The 26,220-nt window shown below is 23.5% G+C and overlaps 2 protein-coding genes across 16 annotated transcripts; both read left to right on the forward strand.

Moving 5' to 3' along the window:
* The first annotated feature begins 112 nt into the window (after nt 1-112).
* Nucleotides 113-20,202, forward strand: LOC122855285 (patronin). 15 transcript variants are annotated; one of them, XM_044156528.1, is made up of 19 exons: nt 113-597; nt 702-799; nt 1,088-1,462; nt 7,663-7,758; nt 8,189-8,880; nt 8,947-9,062; nt 9,760-9,870; nt 10,453-10,534; nt 10,610-11,555; nt 12,009-12,203; nt 13,288-14,019; nt 14,687-15,715; nt 15,779-15,959; nt 16,255-16,374; nt 16,568-16,663; nt 17,050-17,148; nt 18,061-18,252; nt 18,340-18,622; nt 18,708-20,202. In XM_044156528.1, exons 3-19 carry the CDS (start codon nt 1,196-1,198, stop codon nt 18,850-18,852), a joined length of 5,382 nt encoding a protein of 1,793 aa, XP_044012463.1. In that variant the 5' UTR covers nt 113-597; nt 702-799; nt 1,088-1,195; the 3' UTR covers nt 18,853-20,202. The 15 variants fall into 15 exon arrangements, with proteins under 15 accessions (XP_044012463.1, XP_044012453.1, XP_044012454.1 ...); XM_044156518.1 differs by having other exon boundaries at nt 123-597; nt 18,064-18,252; XM_044156519.1 differs by lacking the exon at nt 17,050-17,148 and having other exon boundaries at nt 123-597.
* A 682-nt stretch (nt 20,203-20,884) lies between these two features.
* On the forward strand, nt 20,885-25,862 carry LOC122855286. The gene is made up of 4 exons (XM_044156533.1): nt 20,885-21,585; nt 21,657-21,814; nt 25,079-25,163; nt 25,232-25,862. Exons 1-4 carry the CDS (start codon nt 21,365-21,367, stop codon nt 25,455-25,457), a joined length of 690 nt encoding a protein of 229 aa, XP_044012468.1. The 5' UTR covers nt 20,885-21,364; the 3' UTR covers nt 25,458-25,862.
* Nucleotides 25,863-26,220: the final 358 nt, after the last annotated feature.

The following is a 26,220-nucleotide window of genomic DNA, read 5'->3' on the forward strand; positions in this document are numbered from 1 at the left end:
TATTCCCGCTATTTTTATTTGACAGTAGTTACGTAAAATTCCTGCATTACCTACCTCCCTGAACATGGCAGCAAGTCGATCGAGCTAAACAATCGAAAAAGCCTTTTTTTACAATGGTCGGCGAATGTGCCGCGGTCATGGAGTTTTCAGCAACTTAGTGATTATTCTTTTGACAAAGACAGCTCAAAATTTATAATTATTAATAATATTTAAATTATCTAAACCGGCTAAACGTGTCGACAAATTATTCATCAACAAATAACAAAATTAAAAAGTATAAATATTATCAAAAATATTGTCTATTGTTTTGGTGTTTGTTAAGTGTTTGTGGAAAAAAAAAAAAAAAAAAAGAAAAATCATATTATTGATGAAAATAATAAGTGGTGTTTTTATTTTCATAATAATAATACATTTGACATGTTAATAAATATTAACAATCATCAAAATAAATAATTTATTAATACTAATTAATTAATCAACAAGTGCCAGGTTTTAATTGTTTTATTTTTTTACATTCAATTATTGTCAGATATACAATAACACACTTATAATTTCAAGAAAGTGTTGGAACGAAAAAAAAAATAATAAAAAAAACAGGTACGCCCATTGCTTGTGTGACTTAAAATTAATAAATAATTTAATTCTTAGATATTGTTAATTAATTGGCAAATATTAATATTGTCATTTTGATAATTAAATAGAGGCCAAGATGATTTTATGGACCTCACCCTGATTTCTCTCAGCAATGCGAACAGCAGAGAATCGTGCCACTTTCCGTTTGGCCAGAAAATCGATAGAGGTGCAATGTTAAATCTGTTTTATCCAGCTTCACATGTTTTATTATAAATAATAAATATAAATATAATATTTATAATTTAATTATAAAATATATAAAACACCAATTCAAGATGTTAATTTAAATAATTCTGTTGCATCACATTTGAAAGTGCTTTAAATCGAAAAAAAAGCCAATAATATTTTATGTTTAAACATGCTTTAAATAATATGATAAATATTAAATTAATAAATTTAACAACAATCATACTACTGTTTATAAATAATAATTTTGTTTTTATGTATTTTACAGATTTTAAAAATGTTTATGTGACAAAGCTGATGATTTATCAAGAGTCATAACAAGTGGCTCAATATATTTCGATAAAAAGTAATAGAACAATTTATGGTTTAATTGTGAATGTGGAGTACTATATCGCGTCTCTTCGTCGCGAAATCAAGATCGTCGACGAAGACACTTGAACAAGTTGATAATAATTGTGTTGATAATATAAATAAATTATCATTTGTTAATAATTATTATAACGAGGATAGAGATATTAATAATTTGACACAAGATCATACCAATCTGGCTGTCCATGTTTTCGATTCAATGGATCGTAACATGGGAGATGACAGACGAAGGGATTCGAAACAATCAGCAACTGATGCCAATGAAACACGTCAGGTTAGTTGATTTAATTTTTATTTATTTTTATTTTATTATAACAATGTTATTCATAAATCATGATCAAGTTTTATAACCAACTTCAAAGTTATTGTTGGTCATTTTTTTTTTTTTTATTACTATTTAATTTAATAATTTTTTTTTTATTTATTTTGATCGCGAGGACGTATATGGTATACCACTTCCTGTGGGCAAGGTTATTTATTTACTGATGATTCGATGCATCGATAAATAATATTCAAATTACTTGGGTGTGTTTAATAAATATTTTCTTAATTTTTTTCTTTTCATTTTTTCGTCTTTTAAGTGGTCTACATTTAAAAGAAAAATTATTAAAGATCATTTTGATATACATTTTTTTTGAGGCTTATTAAAATATTAACAATTAAATTTATTCAAAAGAAATTGTTTAAATAATTTATTTGTTTTATTTATTTTTAAATTGTGATTACGTAAAGTGTCTAAATTAAACAGAGAGTTTTTTTTTTTTTTTCTACTTTATTTAATTGTTAGCACACTTGTCATTGATTTATCAAAAAGAAAATTATTATTTGTATTATGAATTTTCATTTAACATAAACAACAAGAAAATTATTATTTTTTTTTTTTTGTTAATTTTTAAAAGTGGGTGGTAAAAGCGAAAGTATCATACAAATTCAGGTTTACAGGTAATTTTTATGTAGGCGTGAAAATTTGTAATCGAATGATGTCTCTCCTCAATTTTATTAAAATAATATTGCAAAAAAAAAAAAAAGTACAACTTAAATCCATTTAAAAACGAAAAAAAAATATAATAATAATTGCAATGATTTTTTAATTTTACAATTCCATATTTAGAAAACAAAAATTATCACATTTGTTAGCTGCTTTTTTTTTTTGCTCATTAAACCAATTGAAAATTAATTTATTTAAAGTTAAAAAAAATTGCTTTTAATATAGTTAAATTCACCAAATAAATGAGACAAATATTTATTTAAAAAAAAAAAAAAAAAAAACAATTCCCACGCATTATTTTGCTGGAGGTTGTTATAAAACAATATAAAAAATAAGAAACACTGTGTGTTGTTTGTTTGGGTATCAAGGCCCGACTGACACGATCACATTGCTTACAATATCCCTTCTTAAAAGTAACATAACATTCTCTCACTTAGTACATATCCATAATGAATTTTACATCTCTGTTTAAGATATGTATTATTTTACACTCTCAAACAACTTCAGTGTAACGAGAAACTGCATAACATTGTCAGTTGATTTTCTTCATTCTTACATATTGTATCGCTACAAAAATTTCATACGTTAATTAATAATAAATTAATAAATTAAAAACTTTATTTAACATTAATTAATTAATTTATTCATATATTTTTATTATTTAAAAAATTTATTTTCTATTATTTCGTGTGTGTTGTTGTTGTTGTTTTTAATGTGCAAAGTTATTTTGGATATACAACAGTTTAATATGTGTTACAATAATTGTGATGAATATATTAATTGATATATTTGCAAATTTATTTATTATTAAATTATTTATTAAAAAATTTATATGGCGAGTGAGGTCATGCTGGCTCCGAGGACGACAGCACCAAAGTCGTCCTGTGAGCCAGACATTGACGATATCCGGAATATGTTTAGAAATGCTTCCGTCACAACAATATATGTGAGTTTTATTTTTTTTTATAAACCCACATTTATGCTATTAATTAATACAAGGATAAAATTATAATCGAATTATACTTATCAAAATATTTAAATATGAAAAAAAAATTAAATTTTATATTTATGGGTAATTTTTGCTTATGAATATTATCAAGAAAAACTAGTAGAATCATCAAATTAACTGGATTAATTTGTTGATGATTTTATTTGAAAAAAAATGAAAATTAATAATGAATTTTTAATTTATTTTAAAACTTGATATTACCAAGAATGGAAATGTCTTGGAATGTCAAGGTGCTGATCCTCGTAAAGTCACTTTCAATATTATTTTATATTAAAAGTGATAACATGTTTAAAAAATAGTTGAAAGAAAATTTAAACTTTCGATATTTAGTTTATATTTTTTCTCTCAATAAAAGATTCCTGTTTTTTTTTATATTGTATTTAAAGAGGTTTTTATAAATACTTGAGTTTAAGAGGCACTTTAAGTGTTAGTTTAAGCTTATTCCGGTCAATTAGTTCATCATTTTTTTAAATAATAATAAAAGATTACAATTGTTATGACTGATTAAATAATTACTTGGAATTTTAGTATATTTTTTTTTTTAGTAAAGTCAGCATATTTGTTAAATTATTAAGGAGTGTAGAATTTAAAAAATTAATAAATAATAAGTCATTAGTATATGTTGTGGAAAATAGAAACAAAGGTTAGGAGTAAGTCTAAACCATGTTGTTTTAAATAGTAACTGTCTAGAAAAGTTTTACAATTTCAATATTATTTATTTTTAAAAATTTAAAATTCATTTATAATTTCAATATTTTAATATTCAATAAATCAATTTAGAATATTTCAATATTTGTTTTTAATTCATTTTAAATCAATGAGAAAAACAAATATTATTATAAATATTTTTTATTTCTATATTTCATATTTTATAAAAATTGTGATATTTAATTTGTTTTTTCATTTCTATATAAACATTATGGCAAATGATTGTTGTCTTCCATTCTGTCTGTTCTTTATATTTAAAAAATTATTTTTCAAAACAGTAAAATCTGTCTTCTTGATATTAAAAATTTTTAAATAAATAAACAATTTGTTTAATAAATATTTGATTAAAAAATAAATAAACAATTTGTTTAATATATTTTTTTTTTAATCATTTGTCAAATTACCTTTTTTCTTTTTCACATGTTACCTTGTGTCTATTCATTTATCTTTTTTTTATGAGAAAAATCATTATTGTTAATAACTATGATGTAATTTTAGTTGTTGAATATAAAATTTTGTATTTAAATTGAGGCAAATCAATTGTCTGACAGAAAGTAAACTTGGAATTTTATTTTCTTTATTTTTTTTTTGGTATAAAAATAGTTGTTATGTGCTAGTCTAGCACCAGCATCATCAGACCAAGCCTTTCCTCTTCCTCGTAACAAAAAAAAAAAAGAAATTAGTTCACGACTTTTGGCATTTACCCATCATTATATTGATTTTGATTTTTTTTCTTTTTTCTTTACAGTTAGCAATTATTATTTTTCTTCTGACAATTAAAGTTTAATTTAAAATTAAATCTGATTAATTATCGTTTGCAGTCATGGATTAGTAATTTTACATGATTTTTTTATTTAAAAAAATCATATAAAATTATTGTAAATCGTGTGTGAAAATAAAAATAAAACATAATGTAAAAATTAAAAAAACAACACTGTTATTTAAATTAATATTTCGTAAATAATTTTACATAATTTTAATCAAATAAATTTTAAATATTAATTGACCTTTTACACAACTATTTATTAAATATATTTTTCGTTTATAATTATCAGATAATTTCATCATCATGGTCCACTTTCACTTGAAGTATTTTAAAAAAAAAAATTTAATTTTTAATAAATTTATTTGTTATTGATTTTATTGATAAACTATTGATATTTTTAAATAATTTGTATTTTTAATAAATCATTTTAATGTTTAACAACAAAACAGTTAACAGATGATCATCGATGCATGATGACGATGATCCACATACGAAACAGTGCGAGTTCTTCTTCAAGCACAATTCTCTTTTTTTAAAAAACTTTTTTTTAAAATGATATTTCATTGCTCAGTCTTCAAGTGAACATTGTTAACTCAAAGGCTCGTCTTTGTTTGTCGGTTGAACATGTTGTCGTAAAAATATCATGGATATATTTATCATTTTTTTAGATAAGTGTTTATTAAAGTGTTGAACGGATGATTTGGATACTCAAGCTTATTTTGGTGAGCTATAATGATTTTTCTTTATCATTATTATCTTGTAAAATTAACTTAACATAAACAAAAAGTTGAACTAAAAATACCATACATTTTAAATGTGCTCAAAGATGTTTTTTTTATTTTATTGACCTAGACCTGGATCCAGTTTTTCCAGGTATTTACATGGTACCTGTTTAACCGGTATATTAAAGCTTGCATTTTCTTTTAATATTTTTTATTTATTAACAATAATTTTGATAAATTATTATTTTAATAAAATTAAATATCAAACTTCCGGTTAGAAAAAATATATATATACTTTTTTTTTCTCGTTTAATTTTATACGGTAAAATATTTAAATCTATATTCTATGCACATTTTAAATTAATTTTTCAAATAATTCAATTATTACTGAACTTTATTTTCTATTAAATAAAATTTTTTAAAATATATACAACAGTGTTAACGGGCTCAACAACCGAGACAAGTTGAATCTTCAACATCATGAATATCTCATGAAAAAAAATTTCCAGTTATTTCATTCATCAAAGTATTATTTCCATTTTTAAAAATCATTATTTAATAAAAATTAATTAACAATATTAAAACACATCTCTTTATTTATTTATTTATTTTTTTCGTTGTTGGTGACAGTTTTTTATTATAAATTATATTTAGCAAGGTCAGTGACTCACACGAAGGTTACCATCATCGATTTTATATTTTTCTTCAACTAGAGACACGCGTTGTGAATGAATATATATTTCCTTTTTTTTTTTTTTTTTATAAATTTCAATACCGGTAGATTTCTTCACTTTTTTTTCAATAACTTTCGTATCCAATGATCAGAATTAAAAATTACACGCATCATAGAACCATAGATCCCTTGTACGTTTGTGTTTTTTTTTTTTCTAAAGTTGTTTTATGGAAATACATAGTAGAAAAAAAAAATTAGAACTAAATACTTTTAGTGAAAACTTGTATTGCCACATTTGTATAAAAGACATTTAAAAATATTAAATTTTAATGATTATTATTAAATATACGTATATAAAATTAAATTAATAAATTATAAACAATAATTTCATTGTTGACAAATTAAGATTTATTTATTTCTTTCATTTTAAGTTAATGTTACTATGAAAAATCCGTTAATCATGATTGTACATTGAATTTTCTTAGTAATTGATTTACCAAAAATGGTAATGCCTGAATGATTGCCTTATGCTTTAACCCTCTCGTCAAGACACAACATACCTCGAGCTATAAAACAACAACTTCCTTTTCTTTACATTATTATTTTTATAATATTTTTTTTAAAACTCAAGGTAAAGAAAAATTGTGAAATATTATTTTTCTCTTGATATGATATTTTATTTTTATCTTATTTTATTTTTTTTGTGTTTTGGATTATTAAATATTATATCAGACCCTAAATAATCATGAAATAATATTAGTTATTTAATATTGCAACAACGCCCTTCCGCGATGAATATATCCAATTGCTTTTTCATGATGACATTGTGTCTTTTTATAGAAAAATATATATAACACATTGTAAATATAAATTTATATCTTCAAGATATCAAGTATATATTTTTAATATCAATTTTTTATATATCAGTTCTCAAATAATAAATAAATATAAATTGATTTTTTAAATATTATAAAGATTAATGACCTTTTCAATATAATTTATCATCAATTTTTTATAATATAAAACAATAAATAGAAATTTATTTACATTTTTTCAATATTGTAATTTATTTTATTGCTATTTTTTTCTATTATTTATTGATATTTTTTTGTGTATTAATTTTTTTTTTAAATAGTAAAATGAATAATAAATTTGTTTTACTATTTTTTATCAAAAAAATAAATCAAGTTTTGATGATGGTATTTTTTTTTTGCTAGATGTAAAAGTTAAAAAATATTGTCTATCATGTTTTTCATCTTTTGAATAAATAAATAAATAAATAAAAAATAAATAAACGAATAATCGATAAAATAATCACATACCTGTTCCGTACGAGTGGCGACCCCCTTTACCAGTCCTGGTTATAATGTGTGTCTTTGACCCCGATTACAAGTAACCAAAGAAATAAATAAAAAAATATAAATTTAAAAGAATAAAAATCATCTTAAAATTATCCTATTAAATTAAATAAAAGATACAAATTGTTATCAAGCTGTAAAAGCAATTGAAATTTGTTTTTTTTTTCTTCTTTTTTTTGTCGATCAATTTTTATGATTTATGGATTATCTAATTGTTTAATTAATATTTTGTATTTTATATTATTTACAGGCGAAACAACGTGCCTCCGTAAAATGGCTTTTATCAAAAGCATTCAACAACCGAGTACCAGACAACCTCCATGAGCCTTATTATCGAGATCATGAGGTAATAAAAAAAATCAATAAATATCATAAACATCATCTTCATTTTTTTCTTGACCTATATCCATATATTTTTCAATTTTCATCAATAAATTCTGGATAAATTTTCGTTTGCAATTTTTATTTTTTAGCCAACAGCAAAATAATTAACGAAGCATGAAATTTTACTGATGTAAATTTCGAATTTCCATCAGTAAAATGAAAAATAAAAATTTACTTTTATTTTTTGTCATTAAAATCAATTGACTAGTATCAAAATAAAAAATAAAATCACTAATTTTCTATGAAAAAAAATTACTAATAGACTTGAACAATTGGCTTTGTTCCAATAAATTCTAAATTTATTTTCATTTCAAGTACAATCTAGATGTTTATTTTATTCTTTTAAAGTACCACTTGTAAATAATCAGCTAATGTGATTTTATTTATTACAGGACCAAGAACATCTCAAGCCTCAAATAGTTCAATCATTATCAAATGCTGAGCTATATTGTTTAGCATTAGCAAATATATATTCAGATCCAAATTATCATAATCAAAATCATTGGGGTATATTACAAGCACTTGCACGTAAAGGTGTTTATGTATCTGATCCAAATAATACAACATTAACTGAAACAATACTTATACAAAATTCACCATTAAAAATGTCAGCACATATGGCTGTGATAGAAGGACTTATGGTATTATATGCTAAAGAAGTTGTAACAAGTGATCGTGTTGTTGCTGCTATTAAAAGATTTAATCCACAAGCTCATATTGATATACCAAATGATCATGAAAAAGGTTTATTATTATGGATAAGTCATGCATCAAATGCACTTATTATTAAAATTAAACAAAATAATGATGATGATGATAATGATACAATTATTGATGAACATAAAAAATTACCAGAATTACCAGATACTAAAGATTTTCAATCATTATGTGATGGTGTTGGTCTTGCTGCTGTTATTGCATTTTATTGTCCAAATGAACTTAATTGGAAAAATATTAAAGTATCTAAAAGACCATCTGTTGCTGATGCATTACATAATTTATCACTTGTTCATAGTTTTTGTATGAGATGTTTACCATATTCAATATTTCATATGCAACCAGAAGATGTTACCTACATGAGAGGGTAAGCATTACATTACCAATTATTTATTTAATCATGTGTTTATTTTTATTTTTATTTATTTTACAGATCTATGAAACAAAATTTAGTTGTTTTTTTGGCTGATATGTATAATGTCTTAGAAATTCATCCAGTTAAATGTGTACGTTATCCTGGTGGTGAAAGAGCAATGCAATATCTTGATGGTATGTAAATTCATTGAGATAAGTAAAATAATTTTAATTGATTTTATTAATTTTCCAATGATTAAAAAGAAAAACAATATATAAATTAATTTGTTTATAAATTCTTTGCGTATGTCAACACCGACATGTATTTCTTTGTAATTATTAGTTTGATTATTTATTGGTGGTGGAATAATATGATCGGTGGAGGCAACGCACTGTGTTTAAACAAAAAAAAAAAGTCAATTGTTCGTTATTCCTTTGCGTTATTTTTATTATTGATTTATTCATGAAGTTCTATTTTGACTTGAAGCAATTATATTAAATTTTTTTTTGCTCACAGTCAAAATAGTATCACGCTTCTTATCAATGTGTCAGTAATTTTTAATAAATTTTATTTAAATTCACAAATATAATTTTAATTGATTTTATTTTTTATTATTTTTATTATATACTTTTTGTTTATTGTGTTACATTTACACAAATAAATTTAAATAATAAATTCAATATTACATAAAATAATTATCCCTTGAAATAGAAACAAAAAGTAGCTTAAATTTAAATTAATAAAAACAATTTAATTAGATGTATTTTTATATGATAAAAACAAGCAAAAATATTGATGATTTATATTTGTCTTCTATCAATTCTTCTTATTCTTCTTATTTTTCGTGAAAAAAACTACATCGGTTTAATGGTTACGGTGTGAATTCAACAGCTTGTCCTCGTAATAGTCACGGGGTAGCACATAAAAGAAGTCTACCACAATCTATTACACCAATACCTGATCTAAGAAGCAACCTATCTGTATCAGCTCCAGGCTTCACAGGTATACGTTGTTGTTAAACAACATCATTCCACAATACAACAGAGTTTTTTGTTTATTTTTTTTCAATTTTTATTATCAATCAGTTCATCAACATTGATATTTTTATATTCTTCATTTATTATTATTTTAGTTTTATTGTTGTTATTGCTGTTGTTGTTGTTAGTATCAACTTGATGCAAATTAATCAAAAAGATTAATTAGTATTTGTTTTTATTATTTTCAATAGTATTATTACTATTTTATTTTATTTTTTTATATTAACATTTGAAAGCACTGCTTGTTTACACAGCTTGAATGATATTTTTTATTCTTCGCTTGCACTTTAAACTTTTACTCTCTTCAATATCACCAATTACTTTCACTTGAAGTTGATTTATTATTTTATATTGTTTGCAATGTATTTGTTGATTTTTTTTATTTTTTTTTCATTAGCTTTTTATGATTTTATCATATCCTGGTTAATCATTAGTCATCAATAGTTAAAATTGAATAATTTAGTTACTCATAAATTTGATTGGTTTTTAAAAAATTTATTAGTCTTTTTATTGATTATTTTAATAAAATATGTTTGATATTTTTCAGTTGCAAAAACGTCAGCTCCAATATCTGTTAGAAAATCTCAATCTTTACATCAAACTGCTGAGAGTCATTCATATGATGACAGGTTTGTAAATTATCATTTAAACTTGATTAAAAATAAATTATAAATGTGTATTTATTTTTTTGCGTTTTTGTTTAGACGTGGTGGATCTGAAGAAAATTTTGTAATTCATCGTAATAAAGGTATACCAACATTGAGCTCAGTGACTGATGATAAATTAATAAAATTTGAAGCTGCTGGAAGACCAAGTAATTGGGAAGATCAAAGAAGAAGTTCATATGCTGGTAGACGTTCAAGACGTAATAGTGTTACAGATGATTCACAATTAACAATTGAAAATTTTGGTGGTTCACAAGATAATTTACAAAATTTTGGTTGTATTAGAAATCCAGATAAAGAAATGGTTGTACATAGTGGTAAACGTGTTGCTATTGAACCAACAATACCAATACGTACAATGATGCAAGATGTTTATGGTAGTGATGTACAAAATATACTTGCTGATAATGGTTATAGTAATGATGAACCAACAAAAACACCTAGACTAAGACGACAAATGTCAAATACAAATATTAATAATTCATCAACACCAATTAAAAATATATTACATTCCATTGATAATGATGATAATAATAATGATGACATTGATGATGATAATAAAGTTAAAAAAATGGCTAGTTTTGCAACATATGGAAAACAAAATACTGATAACAATAGTAATTTTAAATTAGTTGAAAGAAATAAAGATGACAGTATTGCAAATAAAAGTAATTTTACAATTAATAAACATGAACAAAGTAATGGTAATGGTATTGGTAATAATGAAAAAAAAACAACATTTGCAACATTATCAAATACAACAACATGGCAACAACAATATGCACAACAATCACAACAATTAGAACAAAATACAAAAGTTGAAAATGGTGGTAGTAGTGTTGAACCATCACAATCAAATGATATTAAATTACAATTAGAAGAAAGAAAACGTCGTATTGCAAATGAAAAAAGAAAAGCTGCTGTTGAAAAAACAAATATACGACAAGATGTTCATAAAACAGCATTTTTACAAGCTGTTACTAAGGTAAATTTTATTATTTATAAATTAAAAATATTTTTTGAATTAATTTTATTTTAATATTATTATTATTAGCGCATGTTAAAATAGCACAAAATATTATTAAATGATAAATTTTATTTTTATAAATATTGCACTTTTAATTTTATTTAATTTATTTATTTATTTATTTATTTTTATTATTGTTAAATTGGTAAAGGATGCATGTTTATTGTTAATACCAAATGTTAATAATTTATATTTTTATTTTAAAATTAAAAATAAGGGGATTATTGTTTTTTTTTTTTTTTGAAAAATAATTAAAACAAATATTAGACAGATTTGTTTTTAAAAAAATAATTAATTAAAATTAATTAGTAGCTTGGCTGTGTGATATTGAAACAAAAAAGACAAAAAAAAAATAGTCACAAAATCATTAGTAGTTAAGACAGCACTGGTTGGTGGTTGGGCTGGTTACAGGGTAAAGTTAAATCACCCTCATCATCAACATCCGGCGGTGACAGTCCCGTGGAGCATGCTCCCCCTACTCCAATGTCCTCTTCTGGTGGTGGTGGTGGTGGTGGTGGTGTTGATAAATCTTCAAGTATTAACTCAACATTAACTCATCCACAACAGACTGTTCAAGATAAACCACAACGTCCTTTCTCATTGAAGGTACGATAAGAAACCTTTCATTAACAAAAACCACCCACCAAATTATCCCCCATGAAAAATCATCATGGCCATTCATCAACGAGTTATATTATTTATTTTTTTATATTTTTTTTTCTTTTATACTTTCCTTTTTTTTTTTTTGAACAAATTAAAATGCATGTCGCTTTTTTATTTAATTTTTATTGGTGATGGCTATGTACTTAATTTTTTTTTATATTAATTTTTTTGTTGGTATTGTTGTTATGGTTATCTTTGACATAAATAACTAGATAAAAAAAAAAAACATATATATATGTAGATTGTATTTTTATTTATCAAGATATATCCAAGATAATATTGATCAAACAATATTGATAAATGTCGTGTGACAGTATCATCTTGAATCTTTTACAAGTCAATTCAATTGTCAAAAAGACAAATTAATTTATAAAAAAAAATTCTCTAAATAATTGCAATAATAATAATAAAGGTAAAAAATATTTTAGACAAATATTTTTAATTTAAAATCATGATGAAATTTAGAAAATAGTCTATCATTGTTTTTGTGTCTCGAGAGAAGTTGGTTAAGAAAAAAAAAAAAAGAACAACGATGATAATATATTTGGTAGAAAAAAAAAAAAAGAAATAAACATATACTTTTTGGCAATTTAGAAAATTAAATAAAATGTTTGACATAATAATTGAAAAATTAAATGTATTAATTAAATTTTTAAGTAAATCATTAAATTTATTTGAGAATAAAAATTCAATATCATTTGGAGCAACAAATAATTATCAAAATTCAAATGAATTGATAAGAGTTGAATCACAAGAATCAATTGAATCAATTTATGGTTCAACATCGTCAATGAATTCAACTTATCTGTCAATAATAATAAATGATGATAATAATATTAAAAATAATAATTTAAATAAAGAATGTAACAAAACTAATGGCTATTTAAATATCAAGACAAGATCAATATTAACAAAAACTAAAATTGATAAATTATAATAAAATTTTATGTGTATTTATAAAAATTTTATGTTAAATTCAAATGATTAATTTGAAATATTAATATATATTTTTTATTTTATTAATTAGGAAAGTGGTGAAGATGTTAGAGACATTGAAAACAAGTGGCGTGATCAAGATGGTACAGTGCCATTTATTGAAACTCGTCGAACACCAGACATTGAAAATATGGATCGTGAACAGTATCATCAATCAATAACCCATAGAAATTATTTGAGTGATATGCAAGCTGAAATAAAACGTCTTGCAACACAACAAAATCAAATACAACAACAACATATTATGACACAACATCAACAACAAATGCAACAACAATTACAACAACAAATACAAATACAAAGTTTAAATCAACAACATATGCAAAATTATACATTACCACCACAAGTTAATTCAATGACACAAAGATTACCAGATAATCATCAAGGACAATTTTATCTTCATGATCAACCAGCACAAATACAAAGAAGAACATGGGCAAGACCACCAAGTCAAAATAATGATATGACACAAATTAATTTTCAACAATCAATGGATCCAAGATTTGCACCACAACCAGTTTATCAACAAGATCCAAGAAATATTTATCAAGATACAAGAACTTGGGGTTCACCAATAACACCACAAAAAGGTTTTGTACTTCATGATAATATTCAAGATCAAAGATATTTAAATGGTGGTGGTGTTAGTGGTGGTGAACATAGTCTTCAAAATAATCAAATACATCATTCACAAAATTATCCAGTATCTGGTAATATTTATCAATCAACTGCAACATCTGCTAGTCCTCAACATCGTAATGCTGTAAGTTTATTTAAATATATATATTTATATCAATTAAATGTGTTGAAAGAAAATATATAAATTTTAAAAATATATAAAGCTATGGTTAAGAAAATAAATATGAAAAAATAAACTTATATTTATTTAATGGTGGGGATTGAGAAATATAAAAAAATCTTACTCATACAGTCATCATTTAAAACAGGTTGATGATGTAATTTACCATTTAAAGATTATTGTTGACAAACATGTGAGTGTCTTCCCACACAAACAGACAAAATAAAATAATATTTTATTTTAAAAAAAAATAGGGATAGTTATTTTACTCTTGCACACCTACTGTACACGGTCTCGACCCACTGAACAATTGTTGTTGTGATAAATCATATACAAATTTAAACAACATACCTATATATTTAATTTTTTTTAAATATGTTTTTTTCAATGACTACGATTAGTCGTTTGCGTAAATCCATTGACGAGGTTTGTCTTTTACTATTTAAATAAATATTAACAACAACTAGGAGTGTCAAGTACCTTTTTTTTTTTTTTTTTCTATTTTTAATAGCTTTGAAAATTAGTTGACCTTGTAAATTATAAATATATATTTATATTTTCTTTTTATTGATATTATAATGATAAATTGATGCAATATGTTTAAAGTAATAATTTTAAAATGTTATTTTAGGTACATCGAATAAGTCAATTGATAAATGAAAGTCCAGAAGTTAAAAAACAAAGTATAGTACATCATATACCAATAACATGTGATAATACAATTGATAAACGTCATAATAATGCACAAATACATACATCAGTACCGGCACCACCAGTTGATGATATGGAACCACAAAATATATCATTTATTGGTAATGATGATGATGCTGTATCACAAGGTATACGTCATCTTAATATAACATCTGGTAGTAGAACATATAGAATACCATCACCAACAAAACCAACATCAACAACACCAACAATATCACGTAATTCATTTCAACCACATGGTGGAACATTACGTGAATCAGTATCACCATTACCACCAGTTGAAATAAAACCACTTGATCAAACAAATGAAACAAATGAAAAAGGTTTTTATATATCATTTGATAGTGATACACCTAAAAAACCAAAACCAACATTACGTGTTAAACGTTCACCTAAAAAAGAACGTACTGTATCATCATTTATTGAAAATGAAGATTTTACAAGACGTCCAGAATCACCACCAATAAATAGTGCTGAAAGACAACGACATATTGAAGCACAAAGAGATCTTGAAAGAGAACGTCAACGTCAAGCTGATGAACGTGAACAACAACGTCAAGATATGCGTGATAGAGAATTACAAAGAGAAATAATAAAAGAACGTCAACAACGTGAAGGAACAACAGCAACAACAACAACAACAACAAATGATGAAAATCGTACATCTGGTGTTGGTCTTGTTATTGGTAATCAATTATCAAATTTAGATCCAAATTCAATTGATGAAATGGAACGTAAAAAAGAAAAAATAATGATGTTATCATTACAACGTAGACAACAACAAGAAGAACTTAAAGAAAGAAAAGAAGCTGAAATACAAGCAAGAAGAGATAAAGAAAAAATGAAAGAAGAAGAACGTGCTAGAAAAAAAGAAGAAGATCGTCAAAGACGTGCTATTATATTAGAACAACATAAATTAAAAAAAGCTATTGAAGAAGCTGAACGTGAAGTAAGTTAATATTTATATAATTTATTTTATAAATTTTATTTAATTGTTTTTCATTTATTTTAGGGCAAAGTTATTGATAAAGAACTTCTTAATGCCATAAAACCAACTCCAAAGTTACGTAATAAGACTGTATCAGCTCGTCAAAGACCAAAAACAATTCATGTTGATCATAGTTCTGAATTAGACTCTGGTACTTTAACACCAAGTCGTGGAAAAAAAGGTTCATCATCAAATCTCAGTACTGGTGAGTAAAATTAATACAAAAAAAAAAATCATCAATAATCTGTTTGTGGTATTTTTTTAACTCTGCATGATAAATTTAAACAAAAAAAAAATCTACTTCATCAGATCAAGGACATCTCTCCCATGTAAATAAATTTATTCAATTTTTTTTTTTTTGTTTTTCGAATTCTTTTTTACATCACAAACAATTTACTACAACAATTGTTATTATTTTTAATTTTTAATTTTTATAATTAATTGATTTATTTATTGTTTTCGATTTTATTATTATTTTGCACTAATACACTTGAATGTAGCGTCGCTGACATCACCAACGATGAAACGTGATTATTTTCGAGGCTCACAGGATACACTTATATCTGCTCATAGTGATGATCGACGTGGTGGACCCTTTTACAGGGGTGGCAGTCTCAAGGGTATGCACATACACATGCACTCAATCACTCACATTATTTATCTTTTTTTTTTTATTTTCTTTCTTTTTAATTTTTAGCATGATTTATATGATTCTTTTTGTTTAATTTTTCTACATGTTTAATTAATTCATTTCCAAAGTAATTAAATATTTTATATTTACTATGCACATTGTAATAGTTTTGACGTTTTTAGTATCTTCAGTAGATTCACCAGATGATGGTAGAGGTTGTTCCCCGTATCGTAGTACAACACAACTTGGACGACGTGGATCATACAAAACATCAAGAGGTATGTTTAATTGTTTGATGTTTAATAATCTCATTATTTTTCAGTTTTTTATTTTATTTATTTATACTGAGTGTCGATACAGTGTGTTACCTTAAATATTAAAGCAAAAAAAACAATTAAATATTTATTTTAAGTAGATTATTTGAGTTTGCAGTTTAAATGCACCAGCTGCACCAAAAACTTCATTGTTTTTTTTATATTGTTTTATTATATTGTAGTTTGTTGCATTTATAAATATATCCCGGTGATGAAAATCGTTCGATTGAATTTATTAGGGAAAATTAATTATTATTATTTGAAAATATTTAAATGAAATATTATTCGGTGGTTTATTGAAAAAGGCTTGGGTAATGTAACAACGAAAAATACGTTGCATTATATTGCAGATTCACAGGAGCCTCAGCAACAGGTTAGAGGCAGGACAAAATACCCGACTTACCAAAACTTTAAAGGAAGAAAATCAAATTCGTTGATGAATTTGTGTGGTAAGAAAAAAAAAATCAAAAAAAAAAAAGACACAAATGGCTTGGAAAAAAAATTTAATAACTAAAAAAAAAAACGAATTTTAATTCGTCTTTCCCTGATCATTGTTTTATTTATTTTTTTTTTTGTCATTGTTTTTTTTTTTTTATTTGTTTTAATTGTTTTTTGTTTATTCATTCGAGGGTATAGCTTGTTAATTTTTTGTGGTTTTCATACGGTTTCATTAATTATAGAGCGTTCAATCTATTTTTTTTTTTTTTACTATTTTTTTTTCATATTGTAATAATACACTTGAGATGCATGGTGAAAAGCTGAGTGTAAGCACAAAACAATTTTTTTTAATTAAATTTTTATAGTACTTTATCAAAGTCTCAAAATTCAATTTTGAAAAATGTTTATTATTTTTTAAATAGAATTATTATTTATTTTTAATTTTGCAAAAATTGAAATGAGACTTTGAAATTATTTTTCAATTAACACTTGTTGAGCTTTTTTTTTTTCTTTGAATTTTATCAAGCACTTGGTATTCATGGTTTTCACATTACACCCACACATGTATATATAATTAATATAACAAAAAAAAAAAAATCACCATAAAATTGTATTTCAGGTTAAATAATTAATAGAATTTAAAATAGATAATTAATAAATTAACCAAATAGACATAAAATTAGCTTTAATTTATTTTTAAAAAAACATAATATATAAATGGTTATTGGTTAATAAAAATTAAACAATTATCGTTAAAAATTTATAGTCGTTTAATGGGAAAAAGGTTCCTGTTTAATTTTTTAATTTTGTGTTTGTTTTTGTTTATTAATTTAATTATTATTTTGTTAATCCTTGGTTAAATAATAATTAAATAATAATTAATATTAAATTAATTGATTTTTTATATTTATAAATTGTTAAAGCAGATACAGACAGTGGTTTGGGTCGTGCAACACCACCAAGAAGAGCACCAAGTCCTGGTATGGGTAGCACAAAACATTTACCATCACCATCTGGTCCTGGATCATTACCACCTGGTCTTATGTCGAAAAGAAAATTCGATGATGGTAGCAGTGATATTAGTAGTACTGCTAGTTCAATGATGGATTACAATGGTACATAGAAATATATAATTTTTTTTACTAATATTAATTAAAAGCTTGGACTTTAATTTGATGTATTGTTTTTTTTTGTTTATTCAGGTCCTCGATTGTATAAACAACCAACGACAAAATCAAATCGTGGAATAATGTTAAATGCTGTTGAATATTGTGTTTTTCCTGGTTCAGTTAATAAAGATGCTAAAAGACGTGTACTTGATGAAATTGCTAGATCAGAAAGTAAACATTTTTTGATATTATTTCGTGATGCTGGATGTCAATTTAGAGCACTTTATTCATATTGTCCTGATGGTGAAGAAATAACAAAACTATGTGGTACTGGACCAAAACAAGTACTTGATAATATGTTTGATAGATTTTTCAAGTAAGTTTATATTTAAAAATTATTATCTATTATCTATTATTTTAATATTAATTGTTAATGTTAAATATTTTTTTTTTAATTACAGATATAATTCAGGTGGTAAATGTTTTTCTCAAGTACATACTAAACATTTAACAGTGACAATTGATGCATTCACGATACACAATAGTCTTTGGCAAGGAAAAAAAGTTAATTTACCAAACAAAAAAGACATGGCTCTTGTCATTTAGGTTTAATTAAATTTACCATCATTATTATAAACAAATAATCATTATAATGAGCCCTCTGTTGATTATAGTTACTTCATATTTTAATACAAAAAAAAAAAAATTAAAAAAAAAAACAAAAAAAGAAAATAGTATTCAGTTAAACATGTTTTTTTTTAAATTTCATTTCTCAATTTTAGTTGCTATTTTTTATTTTTTTTTTTAAATTTTCAAAAATGATTATTAATATTTTTATTATTAACAAATATCAAATGATTATTTTGATAATATAACTGGCTTCCAAACGATTTTTTTAAAGTCGGTTTATAAAATTTAAATTAGACTGTTAATTCTAATGTTTTTTATTAAAAAAAAGAAAAATCATACACTCATTATTATTTAAATAATTGTCTTGATATTTATTATTTTATTTTTCATATTTGGAATTGACAGTCATTTTATTTGCCTAATTTTAAACTGTTGACAGTTTGGAATATTTAAAAATTAGCTAGATAATTATTTGAAAGAAAAAAAAAATTGAAAAATTAAACTAAATGATTTGAAAAATTTAAAGAGTTTTGATTGTTGAGAGATTGTGTATGAGCAGTTCATGGACATAAACTAGTTTTGTAAATAAATAAGTTAATTGCAGTTAGTATCGAAAAAAAAAAATAATACCAAATCAAGCCTTACAGTCAATCTGGGCGATAAATGATTATTCTTCTTTTTCTTCTTTTTTTTTGACTTATTATTACTATTATTTAATATTTATATATATCTTTTTTGTCATTTTTTTTTTTAAATTCAAATTTTATAAGGTAATGCGTAACAATTTTGTCAAATGGAACATACATACTTGAAGATAAAAAACATTTTAAAATTTATAACTAAGATTGTAAAAACAAAAAATAATATTTTAAACTTTATTTAATCATGCAAGTGATTGACGTAGAGTTGGTATTTTTAAATTTGACAAAGTGATTGATACTAAACGTGTGCCATAAAGTTATAAAATTTAAATCACTTGCATTGTCAAATTTTTAATAATTGATATAATCATATTATTATATAATATTAACATATCCATTTATTTTTTATTTTATTCAGAATTGATGATAACTTTTAGATAAACAAAAAAATAATTATAAATATTATGCACGTTCATTTTTGGCTTACAATTTAAAAGAAAATAATGTAGTAATTTTAGTAGCTCATTGTTGATAAAATAATAAACATAAAATACACTCCAATATGACAATATTGTTAACGCAAAAAGAAAAAAAAAAATGCCATAAATAAATAAAAAAAAAAAAGAAGATAAGATTTAAAAAAAAAAGAGGTAAAATCATGACTTTGAAAAAGCGCATTATCCATCACAATGAGCTCTCTTTCTCTGTATGACGAGACTCCTCTTTAACCGAGGAAAATATACATTAAAAAAAATAAAAACTATTATAGTCACTAATTATTAAGATCGACGAATATTGTGAACTAAAATTATTAATAAAAATTGTGAAAAATAATATTGATCGTAACGTACAATGATGATAAAGAAAAATAAATAAAAAATTGACAAGTCATTGAATAAAATATGCTTGATGATTTTGATGTTTTTCAAAAAGAAAAATTACTAACGAGTTGTATAGAAAAATAAAAAATAAATAAAAAACATTCAGGCACGCAAAAAATAATATTAATAATAATTTTAAAATCAGGAAAATATGTTTTAAAAAAAAAAAAAAGTGATTAAAGTGTGCATGTGAGTGTTGCCGTAATTGTGCTTACTAACAATAAAAAAAATTATTTAAAAAATCCACAACTACTTACTATAAAATAATCCTATTATCGTCATCAGTTTTAAAAAATTGAAATAAAGAAAAAAATTATATAAAAAAAATAAAATAATAAGGAATTATATGTGACAATTTTCCCATGTCTGTAAATATTATGTTTTTATACATATATATAGTCTATACATATACGAAAAAATTAAAAAAAAAAATAATAATAAATAAGTAAAACAATTACTCGATGATATATTTATTATAAAAGTATGTCAAGTAAAAAAAAAAAAATGTGGGTCATACTTGTTATAGAATCGAAAAAAAGAAGAGAAAAAACAAAAATGTCATCAAAAAATAAAAAATAATAAAAAAATCAATAATTCAATTATTTTATTTATTAGCCTGTCGTCATCAGTAATGAAAGAAAAAAAAATATATATAATTGTTTGTAAACAAACAGAGTAATAACATCAGCAAATATAATTTGATGAAACACAGGTGGGGTGTTCAAATGAAGGAGTGTGAAATTGTACGGTTTCACTTGTGCCAAGTGAGTTGCTTGATGTCAGAGTACCTGTAGACATCAACGTGATCAGGAGAGAAAGGAATTTGTTAATTTAAAAATACATATTCACATTGCTATAGTTTTTTGTTTATTTAATTTTTATATTACAATCAAAATTGTAATGTGACATAAAATGTTTATCCTACGTTAAGTTGTCTTTTTTTTTTTTTTGAAGAGTGAAATTAAAATGCCAGGTGCATCGTCGATTTATTGGAATTCTGTTGGTTCACATAGATCATCAGAAAGTTCAGGTGACACTGGTAGTGGACGACAGTATGTTGATCCTTGGGATTTGGAAAATTATGCTTATTTAAGAAGACACAGTGTTGCAACAGCTCCACAATATCAAACGAAAAAAAAACATAGTAAAATTTCACATCGGAGGAGTGAAATAGAACCAGAATATTGGTAAATAATTTAAATATTTTAAAGACATTTTATCTTAATTATAATATTTTTTTTTCATTCAATTTTTTAAGGTATGCGCCGAGCCATAGGGAACCTGGTTATCATGCTCCAGCATCAGTTGATGAAATTTATTTTGGCTCATCAAAAAGTGTCAATCCAAATTCTCATTATCAACCAATTTCAGAAATTCGTAATTCACAATATACACCGCTATATCAACCACTTTCCGGCAAGTCAATTCATAAAAAAAATATTACTAATATTATTTTATTATTATATAAATATTTCCCACGTTTTGAGAATCCATAAAAGTCAGTACATCATCATCGCAATATAAAAAAAATAGTAAAATAGAATAAAAATAAAAAAAAAATTTATTCAATGCTTTGTAGGAAGCCCACCTTGACCATACATCCCACGGTATTATTTTGCAATATAAATATTTTTTTTTTTCAACTTATAAATCTACACATATACACACTTGAATCTTGTCATTTATTGTCGTGTTACATTGCCCTAATAAATGAACGAATTTCGAAATAAAAATTCATGCTATTTCGATGACGAAAGTTGTTTACTATTTTTTTTTTTTTTAAATATTAATTCAATGAACAGGTTAATAGTGCAATATATTAAACGATGATATTTTGATAAAAATTTTACAAGATGATATAAAAAAATATAATTAAAATTTCTCGAATATTCAATTTATCAAAGTAGAAAGTTTTATTTATTTTTTAAAATATTTAAAAAAAAATATATATGAAAAAAAAAAACACCTGTTGTGAGCGTGATGTGTGGATTGCATCGTTGAGTTTTGTTTATAATTTATTATAAATAATGTTATATCGGTCTCTATTATTCTCCGATGCGTGGCTTGATAATAAAATTTCATTTCCCTGAAAATTTAAAAAACCAAATGACTTATTGGAAAATAAAAATTCCTTGAAATCATTAATTAGCAATTTTTCATTTCCGGATTTGTTAATATATTTTTTTTATATTTATTTTTGTTTTTCCCTTAAGTAGATTATATTCACAGTATGGGGAAAGTTTGTGACATTATTCTGGAAAGATTTTTTTTCTTAAAAAATATAAATAGAGATGTACCAAAGACGGATCAGCTTGAATGATTATCTACTGAGCGTAAAAGGAAGTTACTTCCTGTTTATGATATTTTTTTTTTTTCATCATTTTCAATGACGATTAAGTTATTTAATTATTCTCACGTTGTCAGATTGTATTCACAAGTTTTCTCATTTTTTTTTTTTTGTTTATAATTGTTTATTTTTGTCCTGGAAATTTTTAAAATTGGTGTTATATTTCAGTTGTAATTTTATGCTAAAGTAAATTAAATTTTCACAATATTTAGGTAAAAAGAAAATTGAAAATTCAGTTACCAATAAATAGAATTTTTATATAACAAAATTAGAATTTATAAAAGAAAAAATTCCATAAATGGTTTGTTAAAAGAAAATCAACTTTACTTGATTTTTTTTTTAATGCAAAACATTGATCTACTTGTAAAAGAAGAAAATATGTAATTTATAAAATAATAATATAGAATAATGGTGTTATTAAAATGTCGTTATGATTACAACACCTGTGAACTTGACACAATAATTGTTTATTTAATAAAACATCAATTATTTCAAGTCTAAAGCCTGGGTCAATGTTTTCACGCGTCCTTTCTAATCAGCAAATAATTTACTTGCAGTATATTAATAAATCATTCGTGACTTATTTATTATAATTTTTTTCTCAAGCAATTTTTAATAAATACTATTTGAGCAATATTCATATTATTTATCATGCACATGGAGCGATTATTCAAGCACCGTTTGATAACGGAATCCTCGGAAAAATATCTTTACATTTCAAAAATTTATAATCTGAATTTATCATATTAAATTATCACACAATTGCACATTGTAATTAAAAATATACATACATTTTAAAAGTGAAAAATAAGAGATAAAAAATATCGTTAGAAATAACATCACTCATCGAAACAAATCGAAAGAAAATTAATTAATGGTTTTTATTATTTTTTTTTTGGTCTGTTTATTTCAATTGTAGTTCATTTTTTTTTTTTTACAAAACGTTTGAACAATCAAGAAAGCTATTTACACAGACTTTCAAATATTTTCCATATATGATTAAAGTTGTATTTTTTTTATTTTTTATTACCAATGATAAAAAATTAAATAAATCAGTTATAAACTGTATAATTTTTGTGAATAAATTTAATAAATATTCAATTAAAAAACGTAAATCCATGTGACAAACTGATTTTTTTTTTTATACAATTATGTAATGATGAATTTATTGGTAAATTGTGCAAGCTCATTAGTAAAAAAAAAAAAAAACATTCACTTTCCCGCATCAAATTAATGACTCAACATCAAAAAATAATAATAACACAAGCAATAAATCATTTTTTGAATTATAAATTATATTTAATTATTATTTATATTTCAATTTAAAATTTAATTGTGAAAGTTGAGACGACATTTAATAATTTTTTTTTTAAAATAATAAGACTCAATCATTGAGTTTAATTTAACTCTCGATTTCACTCTAATGACCTTGCTTTATATATCAGCTAAAATATAGAATCATAATTAAATTGTTGATAGATTTTTATTAATTAATTTTGAATAATTAATATTAATTAAATAAAATTTTAAATTGTTTTTTAAGTTGTAAGTAATATTAGTCAATTTAAAAAATGCAAAATAAAATATTTAGAGGTGAAATTATTACAATAGCAGGGATCGGTTATAATTGTTTAAATAAAATTTATATAATTTGCCAAATCAAGGTGCCTTGTTATCTTATAGAAAAAAAAATAAATAAATAAATAATTGCATTGTAAAATCACCGGATATTCATACTACCGTTTTTCTCCGTGTGAAAAATTAAAAATTATTTTTTTTATAATATTTTTAATCTTGTTTATAATATTAAAATTAATATTTAATATTTAAATTATAACTGTATGTAACACAGGTGTATAACTGTTTTGTATTGTGCAAAATATTTTTATATATTTATTAAAATTATCATCACGTATCATTGAAAAATAATTCACTTCCGGATTTTTTTTTTTTTGCTGATTTGTGTTGCATCAGTAATATTGTTATTCATTGAAAATATAATTTATATTTTTAATGAAATATAAAATTTTTATTGTTACAGTTATTGCGATATTAGATATGGTTGTTTAGAGAAATGCAAAGTAAATTAACTTTCTTTGATAGAGATATATATTCAAACTACTTTCTTATGGTTTTTACGGTCTATCGATTTTTTTTTTTTTTTTATAATGACCTTGAATAATTCTTAACAAATAGATATACTTTCTTATTTATTAATTTGATAGTTTGCCAAGTTTTAAATTAATAATCAAGACAGTGTTTAAACCTTGGGCGATATTTAAATTAGAAAATTGATGTTTATTTAATTTTGGTATTTTTTTATTGTTTTTTAGACCTCGATTATCAAAGATTCGAGGATTTACGGATAAAGGAGGTACCAAAACGTCGTAAAGTATCACGAGCAAAAGTCACTGCAAGGTATTTATTGTGAAATAATTAATTGATGATCAAACATTATGGTATTTATAAATATTTTTATTTTACAGTGACCTTGTTAAAAAACGTGAGATTATTTATCACAACACGTCGAGCAACAATCGACGTGACTTTGTCGATAAAAATGTTACATTAAAAAAAAAAATACTTAAAAATGAGGATGATTGTTATGTTGAAGTTGTACCAGTATCAAAATTTGGTCTTACAAAATATGGTCATTTAAAAATTGATTATACAAACAGTTGGAATTCATTGAATCGAAAAATATCAAAATAATATTTTTTTTACTAAATAAAAATTACATAAATTTGTAAATAAATTTTTTATAAACTCTAATTAAAAAGATGAATAAATGAAAAAAAAAAAAAATATTATATATTCAAGTCATTTATTAATTTTTTCTTTTGTTTCAAGAAAGCTTTTCATGATGATGATTCTCAGCTCTAGCAAACTGAATAAAAGTTAATTTAATTTGTTAATTTTTTTATGTACTAATTTTTTGGAGTTAGGGGAGGAAGGGGCTTCGCCTTAAATAAAAACAGAAAAGACAATAAATAATCCTAAAATAAAATATAAATAATTAACAAAATTTCATCAGTCAACTATTGAATAATCATAATGAAAAAATGAAAAATATCACGAAAGTGAAAATAATAAAAAATCATGCCAAGAAAAAAAAAAGTAAACACATTGAAATTGAATCATTTATGTTTATTAAATCATTAAAATTAAAGTTTATAATTTACCATGTAAATATAGTCATTAAATTTTGATATTAAAAAAATTTATGATTATTAACTTGTATCAACAAATATGGTTTTACAATATTTTTTTAAAACAAAATTAAACCATTTGTTGATCAAAAACTACACGCATATTGTACATGTTACTCGTTATAAGTATTTTCAGCTGCTTTATATACCGAGAAACATGGTTTTCGATTGACTGTATATGGTATTATTTGAGAATCATTGCATTTGTTTCACCACATTTTCTTAATTCATTAATTTCTTTGCAAATTTCATCAGTTACCTTTGAA

Source organism: Aphidius gifuensis, linkage group LG4 (genome assembly GCF_014905175.1).
Source record: "Aphidius gifuensis isolate YNYX2018 linkage group LG4, ASM1490517v1, whole genome shotgun sequence".
NCBI lineage: Eukaryota > Metazoa > Arthropoda > Insecta > Hymenoptera > Braconidae > Aphidius > Aphidius gifuensis.